Source organism: Rana temporaria, chromosome 8, assembly GCF_905171775.1.
Source record: "Rana temporaria chromosome 8, aRanTem1.1, whole genome shotgun sequence".
In the NCBI taxonomy this organism is placed as follows: Eukaryota; Metazoa; Chordata; class Amphibia; order Anura; family Ranidae; genus Rana; species Rana temporaria.
In genome coordinates, this window is record NC_053496.1 from 13,363,947 (window position 1) to 13,386,131 (window position 22,185).

At 41.5% G+C, this 22,185-nt stretch overlaps 2 protein-coding genes across 2 annotated transcripts; both read right to left on the bottom strand.

Moving 5' to 3' along the window:
• Positions 1 to 4,731: 4,731 nt before the first annotated feature.
• LOC120910365 (olfactory receptor 1-like) lies at positions 4,732 to 15,686 on the bottom strand. Its single transcript, XM_040322124.1, has 3 exons — positions 15,621 to 15,686; positions 13,205 to 13,281; positions 4,732 to 5,699 (listed from the first exon to the last, which is right to left on the bottom strand). Exons 1-3 carry the CDS (start codon positions 15,684 to 15,686, stop codon positions 4,754 to 4,756), a joined length of 1,089 nt encoding a protein of 362 aa, XP_040178058.1. The 3' UTR covers positions 4,732 to 4,753.
• Positions 15,687 to 20,642: 4,956 nt separating this feature from the next.
• On the bottom strand, positions 20,643 to 21,684 carry LOC120910366 (olfactory receptor 50-like). The gene has a single exon (XM_040322126.1). The coding sequence runs from the start codon at positions 21,682 to 21,684 to the stop codon at positions 20,740 to 20,742; it is 945 nt and encodes a 314-aa protein (XP_040178060.1). The 3' UTR covers positions 20,643 to 20,739.
• Between the last annotated feature and the right edge of the window lie 501 nt (positions 21,685 to 22,185).

Consider the following 22,185-nt stretch of genomic DNA (forward strand, 5'->3'; position numbering starts at 1 on the left):
ATTTTATCGAAATTTCGCAAAATGCGAATGCGATATTTATTACGGAATTTCGACAACTGCGGTAGGAGCACTCTGATTGGCTCAGAATATTCGTGATATTTTATCGAAATTTCGCAAAATGCGAATGCGATATTTATTGCGGAATTTCGACAACTGCTGTAGGAAAACTCTGATTGGCTCTGATGCAAAAGAAGGGCGGAGAAAATAATCGCGCGATATTCCGATTGCCGAATAATCGCATTGCGATTTTTCGGCAAGATAAAAGGATCGCTTCAGCTACTCGGCCCAAGGTCTCTAATCATACCAGCAATGCTTTTAGACGTCGATGGAGATCTCTAGGATGTGATCTGTTCTAAAAATAAAATTAAAAAAATTTGAATATTCGGAATAGCGAATATTCACCGCGAAATTCAAAATATATCGCGAATACTCGAATATGCCATATTCGAGCCGAATATTCGCAACACGAATATTCGTGAGCAACACTATATATATATATATATATATATATATATATATATATATATATATATATATATATATATATACACATATAGAGCATCTGTGGCCTAAGGGAAGACATAGATGACGCCTCGGTGGGATTAAGATACAAAATAAAAATGATTTAAAATAATTAATGCATTTGAGAATTAAACAATAAAGTAAAAAAAAAAAAACAGAATATACACTATACTGCCAAAAGTATTGTGACGCCTGCTTTTACACACACATGAACTTTAATGGGATCCCAGTCTTAGTCCATAGGGTACAATATTGAGTTGGCCCCGCCCTTTGCAGCTATAACAGCTTCAACTCTTCTGGGAAGGCTGTCCACAAGGTTTAGGAGTGTGTCTATGGGAATGTTTGACCATTCTTCCAAAAGTGCATGTGTGAGGTCAGGCACTGATGTTGGACAAGAAGGCCTGCATCCCAGTCTCCATTCTAATTCATCCCAAAGGTGTTCTATTGGGTTGAGGTCAGGACTCTGTTCAGGCCAGTCAAGTTCCTCCACCCCAAACTCGCTCGTCCTTGTCAATATGGACCTTACTGCTTAGAGTTTGTCAATAAGTGTTCTTATTTTTTTATATATATCTTTATTATTAAATTCAATAAACATTGTTATAAAATTTCTTTTATTAACAATCAAGGAACAATAAAAATTCAAGAAAGCCACATCACCCTGAACACGCCCAATCTTCTCAATAACTGGTCTAACCCTTACCATTGCACTGACTGTGGTTAACTGTTATATATAGTTTTTTATGTACCGTATTTATCGGTGTATACCGCACACTTTTTTCCCCTTAAAATCAGGGGGAAATCGTGCTTGCGCGATATACGCCGATACTGCAGCCACGCGAGCGGAGCCGAGACAAGCCGCGAGGTGCCGAACACACAGGAAATCCGGCTCCTCTCGCCTCGGCTGAGGCGCCTAATTCAAAAACGAACACCGCTGCAACCCCGGGCAAGGTGCGGATGGACTGGACGGACCCCGCGAGGAAGCCGCAGACTGACACCCACAAGGCTGGACGGACCCCGCGCAAGGCCGCAGACCGACGCCGGACAAGGCCACCGATGGACAAAAATGTAATTTTTTTTTCTTAAACTACTTTTTTCCTTAAACTACCTTCCTAAGTTTGGGGTGCGCGTTATACGCCGGCGCGCGGTATACCCCGATAATTACGGTAATCCTTAAGGGTCCTATAATGTTGTCCTCTTTTTTTTTTGTATTTGTGGAAAATGTAATAAACACGTTGAAATATAATGTTATTCTGTGAACTGTAGCAAGATGGTCACCATCATTTATTGTGTAGGCAAAAAAGGCCTTATCTCCACTTGACCTAAAGAATAATATGCCACCATATGAAAGGGAGCTCTCATTTAAAGAGTGGATTTGTCAGGTCATTGGATTTTTTTTTTTAGGTGGGCGCTGCACATCCTGATTGACATGGAAGTACATTGTTTCACTTTTTTTCTCTTTTTTTTCTAAATAAAGGATTTGTCAAAGCCGTCTCTGTTTTTTTTTTTTTTACACTTAAGATTTTTTTGTGAATAAGGAGGGTTACTATGTACCCCTTATGCATTCACATGTGGGGGTTGTGGTAGCCTACTTATTTTTATAGAGGGCTTCCTGATTCTAAAAAGCCCCCTGCCCACAGACCCCCCACAACAATTGGGTCAAGGTTGTTGGGAAGAGGCCCTTGTCCTTATCAACATGAGGACAATTTTTTCTTGTGGGGCGTACCCCCTTAAATTCCATACCAAGTCCAAAAGAAGATGAGATGTGTGTCTTGGGACAAAAGCCATAGGAGATTATCTGAAGCAGATACAAATTCAGAAGTCCAGACTTGTCCATAGTGGCGTTTGCTGGGTTACATGATATTTCAGCAGATGTTCCAGCTGTGAGGAGTAGAAAAAGAAATGTTCAGAGCTTTAGATTTGCTTTTATTGGTCTCCAAGCCTGAGCCACTGCTAAAATGTTTGGGAATTTGAGCAGCACGTCATCAGCAAATAGATTTACCTTCACCGTTCTCTCTCCTGATCCCTGCATCTAAATAATTTGTGTTGATGCGGGATCTGTCAGTTTTTTTCATGCAACCCATTCAAAAGCATTACTGGACTTATTCAAGCTGATGAGAATTCCACAGCTACCCTAATAACCATTTGAAAGCAGGCTGCCCAATTTCCATGCATCAAACACTTGCAGCTGAGCTCTCGCCTACAGACAGAGCTTCAGAGCCACCCATTGGTTTGGGTGCCCAAGCTCACACAATGTTCAAATGCACGGATCCTGGCCTGAGGCAACTCTGACTTAGCCTCCTGGTAACAGTTCCTATTAACCCATTAACAGCCAGAGCACTGCATACACAGGCTTTTGCTTTGACATTGTCCATTGACATTGTGCAGATTAGCGCTCCAGGAGTCCATCCCAGCTAAATGTTCCATGAGGGGCTTCTTTCTCACCACCAGGATGGTGTATCCTTTCCCCTAAGCCCCACCCACTCTTCAGCTGACCAGGCTTGCACCGGTAAATAACACATTAACACTTCTTCAGCAAGTAGCTTAAAGGGGTTGTAAAGCTTACATTTTTTAGCATGTCACTTAACTCCACTGTGCAGCTCGTTTTGCAGAGTGGCCCTGATCCACGTCTTCTGGGGTCCCTCAGTGGCTGTCTCGGCTCCACCATGCTTCTGGTAAACCCCCCCTGGGAAGCGCTCTCCCAAGGGGATTACCTAGCGGGTATGCTCCCGAGTCCTGTATCCGGCATCCATTGCCGCCGACTGCAGGACTCGGCCCCGCCCTCCTGCCCCTTGCGTCATTGGAGTTGATTGTGAGCAGTGCGAGCCAATGGCTGCGCTGCTATAAATCTATCCAATGAAGAGCCGAGAAGCAAGTGCGTTTTCAACACAGCACTTTGGAGGGCTCAGGTAAGTAAATGGGGGCTCGGGGGGGCGGTAAGTAGCGGATGTTTTTTCATCTTAATGCATTGGATGCATTAAGGTGAAAAAGCATGAAGGTTTACAATCCATTTAACCCTCAACATCATTTGAATACTGTTCCCTTGGCTGAGACAATGACAAGGCAGTTCCTTACATCTTTACTCAAAGAGGATAATAAAGTACAATAAAACAGAAAAAATTGCGCTTATCACAGAATTTAGTGGTTGGTAATGACCAGAAATCACCCCGACTCAAAATCAATAGGGAGGCAGCAGCTTTTGTGCAGAAGCACTGGAAGAAAATGTACAGAAAAAAGGATGTGTAAAGCTGCGCCTTTAACCCGGACTCAGTGTGAACAATAGTCCATATAATTATATATTGTTGTTATTCCTCAATAGGAACTCTGTTAGTGGGGAGAGAGTCTATATCCTTCACACTATTGCATGGAGCTGCTACACATGAGAAACTTCTATCACCACCGTGAAACACTTCAGTCTAAGGTGAGAGCCCACCACCATAATCTCAAAACGCGTTTCGTCATTGGACGTTGTCAATGGGATCCCATTGACAACGTCCAATGACGAAACGCGTCTGGGAGGACGTGCGGTGTCATCATCGCGTTCTGGAGGAAGGGCTCCGCTCCATGTGTTCGCCGGCCGGCAACAAACTAATTTTAAACGCTCGTTTTTGTACTTTAACAATGTGAGTACCTATTTTATATTCTCTTGGTTTTAATACATTTTTTCCTGGCTGAATTACACTATGTCCTGCTATCTTTATATATGACCGTATGGTGGTGTGCCGTTACGTCTGCGGGAACAAATGGCAGATTCGTATCCAGGGAGTGGGTTGTCTCCCCAAAGGCCGCGGCTAGGTTATAGCCGACTGCTTTCTATTCCAGTGTATCTGGTAAGCGGCTTGAGATTATGGTGGTGGGCTCTCACTGAAGACTGAAGTGTTTCACAGTGGTGATAGAAGTTTCTCATGTGTAGCAGCTCCATGCAAAAGTGTGAAGGATATAGACTCTCTCCCCACTAACAGAGTTCCTATTGAGGAATAACAACAATATATAATTATATGGACTATTGTTCACACTTAGTCCGGGTTAAAGGCGCAGCTTTACACTTCCTTTTTTCTGATAATAAAGTACAACAGTCCACATCTTATAATCTTCTGTCAAACAATAGACACAACTCTTAATTACTGACAATAGTAAACAGTGCTGTCAATAACAGACAATTTAAAAATGTCCCAAGTGCTGGTTCACACACGCCTCCAATCTCTCCCCCAGGCAAGTTATTTTTTTAAATATATTATTTCAAGAAAATCAGGTTCCTCTTCCTTTTTATATTTTTTATAGCATTCAAAACATCTTGGTTCCTTAAAGAGTAGACAAACGGGTTGAGCATTGGAACCACAGCCGTATAAAGCAAGGTCAGCAACTTGTCCAGTTCCTTGGAACTTTCAGATTCTGGTTTGCCATAAATTATAATGATTGGACCATAGAATAATATTACTGTAGTGAGGTGGGAGGTGCAACTGGAATAAGCTTTCAGTCGTCCCTCTGAGGAGCGAATTTTCAGTATGGTGGAGATGATAAATACGTAGGAGGTCATAATAAGCAAAAAAGGAAAAACTGCCAACACTGCATCCTGACATAACAGAAATATGTTTCTGCTTGTAGCATCACTAGAGGTTATTGCATACAGGTCTTTCATATTACAAAAGAAATGGTCAACATTTTGTGTGAGACAGTACGATAATAGAGATGTGGATAACACATTAATTATTGAATTAGTGACAGATATAAGCCAAGTGGACAGAACCAATGAGATGCATACATCTTTACTCATGAGTAAGGAATATTGTAATGGCTTACAGATCGCTACATATCGATCGTAGGCCATGGAGGTCAGTATAAATATATCACAACCAACTGACAATGAGAAGAAGTACACTTGAGTCATACAAGCGGAGAAAGAAATCCAATGATCCTGTGTTAGAAGTATGGAGAGCAATTTTGGAAGGGTAGCTGAAACATACATAACATCGCTAATAGCAAGATTACTCAAGAAGAAATACATTGGAGTATGAAGGTGGGAAACCCAACACACCAATACAGCAATGGTCACGTTTCCAAAGACAGTCATCAGATAAATCAATAGAACTGCAGTAAAAAGGAGACATTGTCCAGTTTTCGAGATGGCGAAGGCTGAAATGTAGAATACATTTTCTGTATTGTTCGAGCATCTACCTTGCCTGAAAAAAAAATTAGAAAATATTGTTTTTACTTTTTTAATTTATTTACCACTGCTAATTACCATACATAAATGACTAGACTGCATTCCCACTTGTGGTGCTTGGCCCTGTACCATGTGATTGCTGTGACTGCATTTTACAGCCGATTATTTCCTTACTGCAGTGTTGGAACCCAATCTTCTTATATACTTGTGTCCACAGCATTTCGCTTACTTCAAACCAAGATTAAAGGGGTTGTAAAGGTAAAAAAAAAAAAAATCCCTAAATATCTTCCTTTACCTTAGTGCAGTCCTCCTTCACTTACCTCATCCTTGCATTTTGCTTTTAAATGTCCTTATTTCTTCTGAGAAATCCTCACTTCCTGTTCTTCTGTCTGTAACTACACACAGTAATGCAAGGCTTTCTCCCTGGTGTGGAGAAAGCCTCTTGAGGGGGGAGGGGTGAGCAGGAGTGTCAGGACGCTATCTACTTTGCAGATAGAGAAAGGAGCTGTGTGTTCGTGGGCGTCCTGACACTCCTGCTCTCCCCCTCCCCCCTCAAGAGGCTTTCTCCACACCAGGGAGAAAGCCTCGCATTACGGTGTGGAGTTACAGACAGAAGAACAGGAAGTGAGGATTTCTCAGAAGAAAAAAAGGACATTTAAAAGCAAAATGGAAGGATGAGGTAAGTGAAGGAGGACTGCACTAAGGTAAAGGAAGCTATTTAGGAAAAACATTTTTTACCATTACAACTCCTTTAACAAGGGGCGTTCTATAGCATACTAGTCTCATACTCTAAAGTCCCAATTTATAGCTTTACCCAGCTGGGCACACTCCCTAATGTTACTCTAACTCACAAGTGTACTAGTACACAGCAAGTTATACAAGTAAGGCGCAAGGTACAAAAACAGTATATATCCCATAAGCATTAGTTGATGTGCTGAATAATAATAATAATAATAAATGCACAAATAGGCACCAAGTCCACAATCCCTATGATTGTTGAGAAGGTAGTCCACCATAATATTTAGAAGGAAAGGGAGGAAGGAGGGAGGGGAGGAAGAGAAATAGTCCACACTCAAGGCCTACCATCAAAGAGGAACAGAGACCATGTTCCCAGTAAGCTGAAATGACAAAAGGGAAGAAGAGGCGCCTCTGGGTGCAGATTTTGTACAAGTTTTAATATGTAATAAAAATTATCACTAGCAACTCACATTTAGGGAGTCAAAAGATGGCATAAATAATGTCCCAACATGGGGGTGTCCTCAGTGGAGTCGATCCCTTCTTCTCCCGTCTGGTTGTGCTCTGTAGGGTTCCTCGTACACCACTAGATTGGTCCCGTCTGTTTGCAGTGGAGCGCAACCAGATGGGAGAAAAAGGGATTGACTATATCGAGGATACCCCCATGTTGCAGCCTGGTTGTGTATCTGGGTTTGATTGTTTGGGTGAGCAGATCTCTTTATTATGTTTGCTGTATAATTATGTTTAAACTGACTGTATATTTGTTGAATACCTTATTGTATTTTCTGTTTTTTAGACAGTTCCTCCTGAAGAAGCGGTTCCATTCCGCGAAACTAGTAGAGGAATAATCTGTCTATACCACATATTAACAGATTTTTTTCGGGGGAACCCGTATTTGTCTGTGATTGAATTTTATTTATTGATTTTTTTTATTTTATTTTTTTATGTATTAAATATTACTTTTTATATTAAAGCGGTTGTATACCCTTAAAAATAATAAAAAAACTAAAACAATCTGCAAGGCAAAGGCATATTGAGATAGTATGACTAGCATACTAGCTCATTATCAATTACTTACCTTAGATCGAAGCCCCCGCAGCGGTCCTCGGACACGTCCTCCGCCGCCGCCATGATACCCGGAGTGACTTCCGGGTATCGCCGCTCCAGCGATGTGACTGGCCAGAGCGGCGATGACGTCACTCCCACGCATGGGCGCGGATCGGCACGATCCCCGTGCATGCGCACATTTCCGGCACTTTCCGGCAGGCTCCTATTCATGAGCTGCCGCGCTCAGTGCTCCTGCGCCGTTGTCTACGGCGCACATGTGCCATAGACATCAGGGCCCACTTTTCTGCAAATATCTCCTTAACCATGTAGGTTAAGGAGATATTGCAAGCACCTATAGGTAAGCCTTAATGTAGGCTTAGCTGTAGGTGCAAATATACCATTTCATGGGTATATGTCTATGGTCAGCCTCAGCAACTGCCCTTTCAATCCCATCTTGCTCTGTTTCTCTATACTAATTTGGATGATGGTACGTTATTAGGTTTAATTACTCAGTTTCTTTATGTGAGGCCATACTCAAAAATTCTACAGTGCAAATGTAAGCCAGCAACAATTATCTGATCACTAGCCACACAAGTGTCATGTCATCAGTGCCAGTGGAAGTCAGCCGCAGTATTCTGATCACCACCACATTAGTACCAGTTCCTTACAGTCAGATTTATTTAGAGTTATGAACTCAATGAAAGCAATGGTTCAATATCAGCCACCTATGATTCTGAGGATGCAGGAGTCCCTGCTAAAAATATTCAGGCAGGCTATGTTACCAAGAACTGAACACCTTAGTGAATGCAACAGGCAAGAACCTGCAGTGTAGTACATCATGGGGAAAAATATTTAGGTAATCAGGAAATTGAATGCATAATTTGTGTCTGTTAATGGCCTTAAAGTACTCCTTGGATTTTGTGCTCCCCTATGTGGCTAGACTCCAAAAAAGCCTCACCCATGTGGTATTGCCATTAACAGGAGGAGTAGCCAAATGCGTTTTGGGGTGTAATTTTGAATATGCCCATACTGTGTGTTAGAAATATTCAATATTCAATATCAATTGACACATTTTCATTTTCTTTTCTCATTTAACAAAACTTTGTAGCAAAAAATTAAATCTTCAAAAGACTCACCCTGCCTGCTAAAAAACACTTTTAGATGTGTTCTTTCCAAAATGTGGTCATCTTGTGGGTGTTTCAACTGCTCTGGTGTTCTAGGCCCTCCAAAAATGTGATAGATATTCAGGAAATAAGATATATAATTTATGTACTTTGAAAGCCTTAAAGTGATCCTTAGATTTTTGGGTTAGGCTGCAAAAAAGTCTCACATCCCCGTGTCAGGATGAGTGTCAGGCCTCGTACACAAGACCGAGGAACTCGTCGTAAATGAAACATCGTTTTCCTCGACGATTTCCTTGTTTGGCTTGTCGAGAAACTTGACAAGCTTGCTTTGCATACACACTGTCAAGACCAAATCTCCTCGTTCTCAAACGCGGTGACGTACAGGACAGACAATGGCAGGGGAAGTTCGATTCCACTGGCACAACCCTTGGGGCTGCTTTTGCTAATCTCATGTTACTGCGTGTTAAGTAAAAGTTTGGTAAGAGACGATTTGCACTTTTCAGACTGTTACAGAGTGACAAATGTGCTATCTCCATTACAAACGCTACTTTTACCGAACGTGCGCTCCTGTCTCATACTTTATTCTGAGCATGCGCAGGTTTTTTAGCATACACACGAACGTGTTTCCCGTCGAAAACCAGCCCGACGAGGAAATTGAGACTCCCGTCGAGGAAAAAGAGAACTTGTTCTCTTTTTTTCTCGTCGAGTTCCTCGACAGTTTTCTCGATGAAAAGCATACACACGACCGTTTTCCCCTGCAAAAAAAGCTCTGCCACCAAGTTTCTTGATGGATTCTGTCGAGGAAAACAGTCATGTGTACGAGGCCTCAGAATGTGTTTTGGGGTATAATCCTAAGTATGCCCATGTTGTGTGTTACAAAATAACTTATTAACACAACTTACATTTTTCATTTTCTTTCTTAATTTTCCAAAAATTTGTGGCAAAAAAAGTTGGAATTCAAAAGACTTAACATGCCTCCTAAAAAAATACATTGGAGGGCCTGCTTTTCAAAATGTTAAAAAAATTATGTTTTATACATTTTTGGGGGATATTTATTATAGAAAAAAGTAAAAAATATTGATTTTTTTTCTAAATTGTCGCTCTATTTTTGTTTATAGCGCAAAAAATAAAAACCACAGAGGTGATCAAATACCACCAAAAGAAAGCTCTATTTGTGGGAAAAAAGGACGCCAATTTTGTTTGGGAGCCACATTGCAATTGTCAGTTAAAGCGACGCAGTGTCGAATCGCAAAAACTGTCCGGGTCCTTTACCTGCCTAAAGATCCGGGTCTTAAGTGGTTAAACATCATTTAATGTGGCCCTTGAATTTTAAGTTTACCTATGCTTCAAGGCAGTAAAAAAACTTTCTCACATGTGGCATCCCTATACTTTGGAGGAGTAGAAGAATGTGTTTTGGGGTGTAATTCTAGGTTTGCCTATGCTGGGTATGATAAATATCTTATAAAATTACAACTTTATGAAAAAAGAATTTCCAAAAAATTGTGGCCAAAAAAATGTTTGCCATTAACATACTAACAATTAACTGCTTCCCACTAGGAAAATTGTAAAATGGTGCTCAAGCCGGAACCCTATTGTTCTGGGTTGATGTCATGTGATGGCCTCCCCAGAACGCGCCTCACGAGTGACCTGGCGAGTCATGGGTAGATAAAGGTTTGAAAATAAGAAAAAAAAAAGAGATGTGTTTATATGACCGTTTAATACTAAAGCCTCTGCATTCACACCTGAGCATCGGTCGTTTTTTTCGGGCGTTTTTTTCCAGCGTTTTGTCGTGCGTATTCATGCTTATTTGTGCGTTTGCATACAGCGTTGTCCGACGTTTTTGTACTATTTTTATCTTTTCATCACTTGTTGCTATGTTGGTAGATATTTTTAATCTTCTGCCTGGGTAAAAAGTTCTATTGATTAAAGCGACAAAACGCCCGTAGCAAACGCTCGTTGTCGTGCTAGTCGCTTAAATCGAGCGTTTCCATTACTTTCTATGGTAAATGGAAACGCTCAAATACGCCCAAACCGCCCGATACGCGCGTCAAAAAAGGGTCCGGAACTTGTTTGAGCTTCAGGGGGTTTGGCGTTTCGGCGTTCGGCATGGAGATGTGAACAGTCTCCATAGAGAATAATGTAATTTTTCCCCTCGTCTTTGAGCGTCGCGCTTCAGGCGACAAAACGCCTAGGTGTGAATGCAGCCTTAGGAGAGATGTTTGTCAGGATATTTGATACATTTTCAGCTCTATATACCATAGTTTGTGGGCTCTATAACTTTGCTACAGGATAAATAATATACACTGATTTGGCTTATTTTCAACAAAGAAATGTAGCAGAATATGTTTTGGCCTACATTTGAGAAGAAAAATTATTTGCAAAATTTCATAACACAATGGAGGAAAAAACATGTTTTTTGTCCCCTAAATGTTCAGCTTTTTCCCATTTAATTAGCAATAAATAAAAACCCCAGTGGTGATTAAATACCACCAAAATAAATCTTTGAAAAAAAATGATAAAAATTTAATTTGGGTACAGTGTTGCATGAATGCGTAATTGTCATTCAAAGTTTAACAGCGTTAAAAACTCAAAAAAATGGCCTGGGCAGGAAATGGGGGAAAAGTATCCAATGTGGTTGAAGCGGTTAAGAATGAGTCCTGTACACGATCGGCCAATAGTGCATGTTTATAGGGCGGTTTGAACAGGTTGGTCCTCATTTGAATAATTTCCATAACCAAATCAGTCAAAACTTCTACCCCGTCCATTTTGCTGAAATTTCATGGCAACAACTCAAAATGGTCCTCAGTAGTTTGTATGGCCCCCACGTGCTTGTATGCATGCCTGACAACATCAGGGCATGCCCCTAAAGAGACGACGGATGTGTCCTGGGGTATTTCCCCCCAGATCTGGACCAGAGCATCACTGAGCTCCTGAACAGACTGAGGTGCAACTTGGCGGCACCGGATGGACCGAAACATAATGTCCCAGAGGTGTTCTTTTGGATTTAGGTCAGGTGAGCGTGGGGGCCATTCAATGGTATCAATGTCTTCTTCCTCCAGGAACTGGCTGCATGCTCTCGCCACATGAGGCCAGGCATTGTCGTGCACCAGGAGGAACCCAGGACCCACTGCACCAACGTAGGGTCTGACAATGGGTCCAAGGATTTCATCCCAATACCTAATGATGGTCAGGGTGCCATTGTGTAGCCTGTAGAGGTCTGTGCTTCCCTCCATGGATATGCCTCCCCAGACCATCACTGACCCACCAACAAACCGGTCATGCTGAACGATGCTACAGGCAGCATAAAGTTCCCTGCATCTTCTCCAGACCCTTTCACATCTGTCACATATGCTCAGGGTGAACCTGCTCTCATCTGTGAAAAGCATGGGGCACCAGTGGCGGACCTGCCAATTCTGGTGTTCAATGGAAAATCCCAATCGAGCTCCACAGTGCCCGGCAGTGAGCACAGAGCACACTAGAGGACGTCGGGCCCTCAGGCCACCCCCATGAAGTCTGTTTCTGATTGTTTGGTCAGAGACATTCACACCAGTGGCCTGCTGGAGGTCATTTTGTAGGGCTCTGGCAGTGCTCATCCTGTTCCTCCTTGCACAACGGAGCAGAAAACGCTCCTGCTGATGGGACCGGTATCTGTCCCATCAGCAGGATGGGACAGATACCTTCTATGGCTCTGTCCAGCTCTCCTAGAGTAACTGCCTGTCTCCTGGAATCTCCTCCCTGCTCTTGAGACTGTGCTGGGAGACACGGCAAACCTTCTGGCAATGACACGTATTGATGTGCCATCCTGGAGGAGTTGGACTGCCTGTACGACCTTTATGGGGTCTAAGTATCGCCTCGTGCTACCAGTAGTGACACTGACCCTAGCCAAATGCAAAACTAGTGAAAAACAGTCAGAAAAGATGAGTAGGGGAAAAAAAATCCAAACACCTCCACCTGAAAGACCATTAATGTTTTGGAGGTCGTCTCATTGTTGCCCATCTAGTGCACCTGTTGTTAATTTCAAATAACAGCAAAGCAGCTGAAACTGATTAACGACCTCCTCTGTGTACACCCCTCCCCCTCTGCTACTTAACTGACCAGATCAATATCTCAGGAGTTCTGATTCAAAAGTGTTCTTTTTTTTTTTTTTTTTTTTTGAGCAGTGTATATATATATATATATACAGTATTTTTATTTTTTTCTAAAAGGGTTACACCTAGAAATCTTTCCTGCAAACCTTTTATTTTGGTATGGGCAGCAAACCTTACCTGATAGCATACCACATACTCAGCAGATTACAAATATATGGTTATGCCGTAAAGATGAGATATACACTGTGTATATATAAAAAGCATCTGCGGCCTAAGGGAGGACATCGATGGCACCTCAATGGAATTAAGATACAAAAAATGATTGGAAATAATAAATGCATTTGAGAATTAAACCATTAACTAAAAATAAAAATCGGAATTAGAAGCAATTTATGTGCTTTCATCTTTCATAACACCAACAAATGCCTCAAGGGAGAGAGGGTCGGATCCTTAGATTCAGAAAAATATTCTACAAAATATATTCCAATATTACGAAAAAAAAAAAAATGTAACTAAACTAAACGTACTCTTTGAACTGTGGCCAGGTGGTCACCATAATGCTTTGTATAACGAAGATGGGCTTATCCACTTGAAGAAAATGAAGCTACAGTATGAAAGGGATTATTGAACAATTCTTTATCATACATGTAGGCAGGTCCCAATTACATGCTGTTATTTTATTGTGATGGGCTTGTTATTGTGATTTTGATGTAGTGTGACTTTAACCACTTCAATACCGGGCACTTACACCCCCTTTCTACCCAAGTCCATTTTCAGCTTTTAGTGCTGTCGCTGTATAAATGACAATTGCGCGGTCATACTACACTGTACCCAAACAGGATTTTTATCATTTTTTCCCCACAAATAGAGCTTTCTTTTGGTGGTATTTGATCACTTCTGCGGTTAAATTTTTGTTTTGCTAAACAAAAAAAAAAAAATGTTTGAACAAAAAGTTTTTCTTTTGTTTCTGTTATAAAATGTTTTAAATAAGTATGTTTTCTCCTTCACTGACGGGCACTAATAAGATGGCACCAATGAGGTGGCAATGATGGGCACTGACAATGGGCACTAATGATATTAGTGCCACCCACTAATGGGTGGCACTGATGGGTATTAATAGGGGGCACTGATGGGCACTCATGGGTGGCATTGGTAGACATTGATGGGCACTGATAAATGACACTGATGGGCACTGAAAGGCTGCACTGGTGAGTACTCATGGGTGGCACCAATAGGCGGCACTGCTGGGCACTGATATGCAGCACCAATAGATGGCACTGATAGGCATCCCTGGTAAAACTGGCACTGGGCAGGCATTGTGAATGGGCACTGACTGGAAGCTGTCTGGACATTGATTGGCATATCCCTGGTGGTCTAGGGTGGCATACCTGGTGGTCCAGTGTGGGTGGCCATCCCTGGTGGTCCTGGGTGGGCATCCGAGGGGGGGGCTGCGCTGATAAACAATCAACACAGACCCCCCTGTCAGGCGTGAGTGAGAAAAAGCCGATCAACAGCGCCTACTGTTTATATCTTGATCAGCCGTGATTGGACACGGCTGATCACGTGGTAAAGAGCGTCCGTCAGAGATCGGTGTAGCGGTGTGTCAGACTGACACAGCTGTTATCCTGCTGGACACTATATGAAGTCCAGTTAGGATAACTAAACCTAAGCCGGACGGGGAGTGGTTAAAATACTCAGCCTGATTCCGTCAGGAGTTGGGTTGTGTGGACTTCTTCCTCTGCAGGTGTGCCATATCCTGTGTCCTGGGGTAAAAATATCTGTAGAGGACTGACCCCAGGGGAGAGCCAAAAGTGGGGATGTGATTTCCCTTTTTCTTTGCCACCCCTTCCATTGGCCACCTTATCACTGAATCCAAGTTTTGTGGACTTTTTGTTGCTATGGACAACTTCAGTATGGCCTGCACTAAGTTCCCTATTATGTACCTTTTATGTACCTTTTTCTATGTAAGCTAAAGACAGTGTTTTGCTGTAGCAGCACAGCCAAATTACAGAGCCAAATTTGTGGAAGAATACATATCAGCCTAAACTGAGGACATTTTTTTTGTTTATAGCGCAAAAAATAAAAACCACAGAAGTGATCAAATACCACCAAAAGAAAGTTCTATTTGTGTAAAAAAAAGGGCCAACAATTTTGTTTGGTTGCAACGTCGCACGACCGCGCAATTGTCAGTTAAAGCGATGCAGTGTCGAATCAAAAAAAATGGCTCGGTCATTGGGCAGCCAAATCCTCCGGGGCTGAAGTGGTTAAAAGCATCTTGAATAGTTTACCATAATTATTTTGCAAAGCATCAGTACATAGCTTGGAGTTGGTTAACCATGGATTTTGAAGCAGCAATTGCCTGTGGAAAAGCAGAGAAGACATGATGGGAATGTGACAGAAGTTGTGTTCAGCTTCTTAACACTTATGCCGCGTACACACGACCGTTTTTCATGATGACAAAAATGCAATTTTTTAAATTGGTCATTAAAAACGGTCGTGTGGGGCCTCCAGAGCATTTTTCTCGACGTGAAAAATGGCCATAAAAAATTTAGAGCATGCTCTATTTTTTTCTCGTTGTTTTTCACGTCGTGAAAAACGGTCGTGTATAGGCTTTAACGACGGGGGAAAAAAAGTGCATGCTCAGAAGCAAGTTATGAGAAGGGAAATTTGCATAATCAGCCCAAAGGGTGGCGCCAATCGTATGAAACTTCCCCTTTAGAGTGCCGTTGTACGTGTTGTACGTCACCGCGCTTTTTTTTTTCTTGATCGTGTGTATGCAAGGCAGGCTTAAGAGGAATCACGTCGAGAAAAACGTTGTTTTTTCCCATGACATGAAAAACGGTCATGTGTACGCGGCTTTATGCAAAAAAAAATCCTGACTGTGACTTGCCCCACGTCTGTTTATTACCCAAAATCAACACATTGGGAAGTGCACCAAAGTACCACATCCTCAATAAAACCTATTGCCATAGCTAGTAATGCAAGTTGACAATCCTTTGTCTTCATCATGTCTGGGAGGCCCAAAGGGAGAGGCAGAGGTTCTTCATGTACAACTTGTGAAGGGCTAGCAAGCTCTTCATTCTCAGGTCAAAGCAGTGGTATGGTCAGGGAAAATGGAGGCGGTGGCATGGTCCAACCCAAAGGGGAGTTTCCTGACAATGCATTATGGGATGCCATAAAGAGTCTTATGTTCCTCCTGGCCTGCAAATTATGTTCCAATATTATTTTATATCAAACATTTTATGTAAAATCCAGGAACAGGGGAAAATAAATCACTGCTCCAGGTGGGTGTCTGGAACAAGAGCTTTCACCCGCGGAATGGAAATGGCAGGTGCAGGCTAAGCGTATAGATGAGGGAAAGTTCTGGACAGCCTCACCCAAAATAAATGCCTTTATTGTAAAAAAAAGATGATAAACCAAAAATACTAGACATGTGCATTCGTTTTCGTCCAAATGCATTTTCGTCGGAATTTCGGGGATTTTCGAGTTCGTTTTAACAAACGATAACGAATGTGCAGAATCCAAAATCCAAAAGATCCGACATAAAAATGCTTTATTTTCATTTCGTTGTGACAACAGTTCGATATAGATAGAAGATTCGACATGATGGTGACAATAGCGATCTGTGTCTATTGTAAGGGGTTAGCTCGGTAGCTGGGTGTGTGACCCCTTGGATGGGTTCACTACACACTGAATTTATACAGACAGGCAGTCGAAGATGGTTGAAAACAAAGATTTTGGTTTATTCTTCCATCTTGCTGGAAACAAGTGCAAGCATCCAAACATCATAAACAAAATCAAACATAAAATAAACCGAGATTGCGACAAACGCGCGTATCTTCGTGGATCGCAATGGAATCACCACCTAGCGGCCGGCCTAGAATTGCATCCTAAGATCCGACGGTGTAAGTCAATTACACCTGTCGGATCTTAGGGCTAGCTATGCGTAACCTGATTCTATGAATCAGCTGCATAGTTAGGACGGGCGGATCACAGAGATACGACGGCGTATCAGGAGATACGCCGTCGTATCTCTTCTGTGAATCTGGCCCATAGTATCTATTTTCTATAAGGGTTATAGCTAGAAACCTTTCTCGCAAACCTTTTATTTTGGTATAGACAGTGAATGTTACCTAACAGCATGTCACATACTCAGCAGATCACAAATATCTGGGTATGTGGTGATGAGATATATATAAAGAGCATCTGCGGCTTAAGGGAGAACATAGATGGCACCTAAGCGGTAGGGATGAGCTTTGTATTCGAATCAAACTCATGTTCGACTCGAACATCATATGTTCAATCGTTCGTCGAAATACGAACAAAACGGGTCGTTCGCGCAAAATTCGAGTTACGTTTCACAGACCATAATTCACTGCGGCATCGCTGGCTGATGATTGGCCAAGCATGCACTATGACCCGCATGCTTGGCCAATCACAGCTTGCAAAAAACGGGGAGCCATATTTGGCCAATTATGGCTCAGGGGGTTTAGTACACGCCCCACACTATAAAAGGCCGCCTGCAGGTCGGCCTTGTGTAGTGTGTTGCGGTGGTTGAGAGGACAGAGAGTGTGTCATTTTTTTCAGGTAGATAGAGCAGGCAGGCTAGTCAGTTAATGTTACAGTGTGTAGAGGATATATATACATCCCAGGTGTTGTACATACTGTATATTTATACACTGCATAGTTTAGCTAGATCAGTTCTTCCTAATTTTCTGGCAGGCAGGTGATTGTGCTAGCTGCAGTATTCTCACATGGTTTATTGCCTGTGTCTTCTGTAGTTTGCACCTAAAGCTACTTGGTGTGTACTGGCCGTGTGGAACATGTATCAATGGAAAAAAAAGTTTTAAAAACAGTATTTTTTTCAGGATTCCTGAAGAAAACGACCGTTTTTAAACCTTTTTTTCCATTGATACATGTTCCCTGGGGCAAGACCCGGGTTCTCAAAGACGTTTTATGACAATAACTTGCATATTAGGCTTTAAAATGAGCACTTTTGAATTCGAACGTTCGAGTCCCATAGACGTCAATGGGTTTCTAAATGTTCGCGCGAACGTTTGGTCCGTTCGAAGGTTCTGGTGCGAACTGAACGGGGGGGTGTTCGGCTCATCCCTACTAAGCGGGATTAACCTCCCTGGCGGTATGATTCTTTCTGGTTTTTAGTGCTGAAAGTGGTACAATTGTTTTGCATGAAAATTTGGCGTTTTATTTTGCAGGCCCGTAATTCTTAGAAATAACATACCTAAATCTGTCCAAACAAGAGTCTAGTAGACATCTCGGGTATGATAAAGTTTGAAACACAAAATCATAAATTATAATATAATAAATAACTATAAATAATTACAACAAATAATAATATAATAATAATAATAAATATTATTCAATAATGTAATCAAATCAAAAACACTGCAATTTTCTCAGTTGCAGAATTGTCGCTGTCGTCACTTTCAGTGTTTGATGACGAATTTCCCCACAAATCGCTATCGCTCAATTCTGCAAGTGATTCTAATTTATTATTGCTGTTTTCTAGCTGGTCTAAAACCACTTTTGACATAAAGGGACACTTTTTGGTTGCTATGTACTGTGTTTTTACTTTTTTTAATTTTGCGCCGATCTCCACCCTCGTGCGTCGCAAGGTCGCAGGGAACTGAGCTCGGCAGCACTCGGGCGCTGTGTGAATCAAGCGAGATGACAGTTTGCTCACACAGTGGGGAGAAATCGGAGGATCCAGGGGACAAGGTAAGTAATCTCCGCCTGGATACTGAGATGCGATCCCGAGTCAGGCTCGGGGATACCGCTAATGGTAGTGAAATTCCACCCCAAGCCAGACTCGGGAATACTGCCAAGGAGGTTAAGATACAAAAAATAAATTATTGGAAATAATAAATGCATTTGAGAATTAAAAAATAAAGTAAAAAAATAAAATAAAATGTGATTTAGAAGCAATTCTAATTCAGCCTGCCTTTTGGTGCATTCTGGGTAAGACCATGTAGATTTGGATTTGCAGTGCTGATAGTGATGTTGTCTTTCATGATGCAAACAGATGCCTTGGGGACAAAAAGGGTCAGATCCTTATGCCGCGTACACACGACGTTTTTCATGACGTGAATTTTTTATTTATTTTTATGTCATTAAAAACGATTGTGTGTGGGCTCCAGAGCATTTTTCGCGACGTAAAAATGGCCATTAAAAATTTAGAACATGCTTTTTGTTTTTCACATCGTGAAAAGTGATCGTGTGTAGGCTTTAACGACGGAAAAAAACATGCATGCTCAGAAGCAATTTATGAGACGGGAGCACTCGTTCTGGTAAAACTAGCATTCGTAATGGAGATAGCACATTCGTCACGCTGTAACAGACTGAAAAGCACGAAGACTGAAAAGCGAGAATCGTCTCTCACCAAACTTTTACTAACACGAAATCAGCAAAAGCAGCACAAAGGGTGGCGCTATCTGAATGGAACTTCCCCTTTACAGTGCCGTCGTACGTGTTGTACGTCACCGCGCTTTGCTACAGCATTTTTTTCTCGATCGTGTGAGTGCAAGGCAGGCTCGACAAGAATCACGTCGATAAAAACTGTGTTTTTTTTCTAGAACAAGAAAAACGGTCATGTGTACGCGGCATGAGATTCAGAAAACAATTTTTCCTCTTGGCTAAGAAGCCAACACAATGCAACACAGCTGATCAGTAGGTCCCGGCCATGAATCATTGGCTGGGACCTGCTTATAAAATCCTGCTATGTCTATATACAGCGGGAGTCACATGCGAGCCCCCTATACTCAAAGAGTTTAGCGGCATACAGTTACGGACAGGCCCCCCGTCCACATTACATTGTAAGCGGGTGGTCTGGAGGTGATTAAAAAACATCATTTAATATGTCATCATTTAAATTCAGAAAGGCTCTAACTAATTTAAATTCCTAATATCACATACAGATGGCTGTGTCAGAATAACAATCTTTGGAATATGCAGTCCATGGCAAAAATGTACGTATGGCCAACAGAGCTGCATAAGCCATATAATGATATCAAGAATAGACATGTGCACAACAAAAAATGTTTTGTTCCATTTCGTTTAGTTCCGTAGATTCGTAAAGATTCGTAATTTCATAAGACTCAAGTTTTCCTATTCGGACCCGTTCGTATTTTCGTAACAGTATTATCGTTGATACTGAATGATTCATAATTCTGTCTAATTTATTTTCATTGAGTCGAAATTCGTAATTTTGTTAGATAATAATGTTCGTTTAATGGATTCATAATTTTGTACTTTCGTAAATACATAGCAACACGCGGCTAATACATATTAAGATAGACTTTCTCTTAAGCCCCGTACACACGGTCTGACTTTTTGCCAATCAACGTCAAAAAATCCGACCCTGTGTACGCTCCATCGGACAAACTTTTTCGGTTTCAAAAGTCCGGCCAACTCCCTTAAGACAAAAATCCACAGAAAAGTTTGTTTGAAGTCCGATCGTGTGTACGAGGCTTTACACTGTACGATGTGACTCAGCACAAAAGAGATAAGCTGATTGGCTAAGATATTAAGTAATCACTCTCTAACTACACTGCCCAGTGCCCATTCCAAAGAACGATACAAGTACACAAATTTACGAACAGACAAATAAACAGATTTACAAAACACACAAATGAAAATACGAACATGCGAATGAAAATACGAACAGACAAAGGATTTAAAATACGGAATGCACATCGTTCGTTATAGATGTCATTTTCGTTCTTTTACTTTTTCGGTGTTTCGTATTTTAGTAAGATTGTCCAATCATACGTTCGTATTTTCGCTTGTTCGTTATTTTGCTTATTCGTAATTCCGTAATTTTCGTATTTTGGTTCTTTCAGCTTTTTGGATGTTCGAATTGATACGAATGTACGAAAACGAACAAATTCGTACGAAAATCCATTCGTTACGAACGGGAACGCACATGTCTAATCAAGAAGGCATGGAACAAAATCCCTGAATTGGGTTTTCAACACCTTGCGGAATCCATGGTATAATATGCTGGCTCTGATAAAATAGATAAGCTAAAGTATCTGCTGAAAAATTATTTTGTGAAAATCATGCTCCTCTTTCTTTTTATACTTATTATAGCATTTAAGATTTCTTTGTTCCTCAAAGTGTAGACAAACGGGTTGAGCATTGGAACCACCGCCATATAAAGCAAGGTCAGCAACTTGTCCAGTTCCTTGGAACCTTCAGATTCTGGTTTGCCATAAATTATAATGATTGGAACATAGAATAATATTACTGTGGTGAGGTGGGAGGTGCAACTGGAATAAGCTTTCAGTCTTCCCTCCGAGGAACGAATTTTCAGTATGGTGGAGATGATGAACACGTAGGAGGTCATAATAAGCAGAAAAGGAAAAGATGCCAACACTACATCCTGACATAACAGAAGTATATTTCTGCTTGTAGCATCACTAGAGGTTATTGCATACAGTGCTTTATGATCACAAAACAAATGGTCAACCTTTTGAGTGTGACAGAAGGACAACAGAGAAGTGGATAACAAATTGATTATTGCATTAATCGCAGATATAAGCCAAGTAAACAGAGCCAATGAGATGCATACATCTTTACTCATAAGTAAGGGATATTGTAATGGTTTACAGATCGCTACGTATCGGTCATAGGACATGGAGGTCAGTACAAATACATCAGAAGCAGCTGACAATGAGAAGAAGTACAACTGAGTCATACAGGCAGAGAAAGAAATCCAATGGTCTTGTGTTAGGAGTATGAAGAGCAGCTTTGGAAGAGTAACTGAAACATATATAACATCACTAATAGCAAGATTACTCAAGAAGAAATACATTGGAGTATGAAGATGGGGATCCAGACATACCAACAGAACAATGGTCATGTTTCCAACAATGGACATCAAATACATCAATAGAACTGCAATGAAAAGGAGACATTGTCCAGTTTTCGAGATGGAAAATGCTGAAATGTAGAACATGTTTCCTGTACTGTTCAAGCATTCCTCCATCTTCCTTGCATGGAAAAAAGAAAATATAATTTTCACTTCATGAATTTATTTAATATGAAAAATATTCTTTCCAAAAAATATGCTTTCATTAACACACTAACAATTAGAAATAAATCCTGTACTTGATCCTTAAAATAGTATTTATAGGGAAGTTTAAACACTTAAGGACCCCCTACGACTATATACATTGGCAGAATGGCACAGCTGGGCTCTTAAAGGCGACATACCTGTACATGCCTGTGCCCAGCCGTGCCATTCTGCCAATGTATATAGTCGGTGGGCCCGTGCATGTGACCAGGTCCAAAGCTTTGTGAGGACCCACGGACCCGATCGCCGCCAGTGACCCGCGATCGGTCACAGTAGCTGAAGAACGGGGAGAGGTGTGTGTAAACACACCTTCCCAGTTCTTCATTGTGGCAATGACACTGATCGTCTGTTCCCTGATATAGGGAAGGACGATCAGTGATGACACGCCTACAGCCACACCCCCCTACAGTAAGA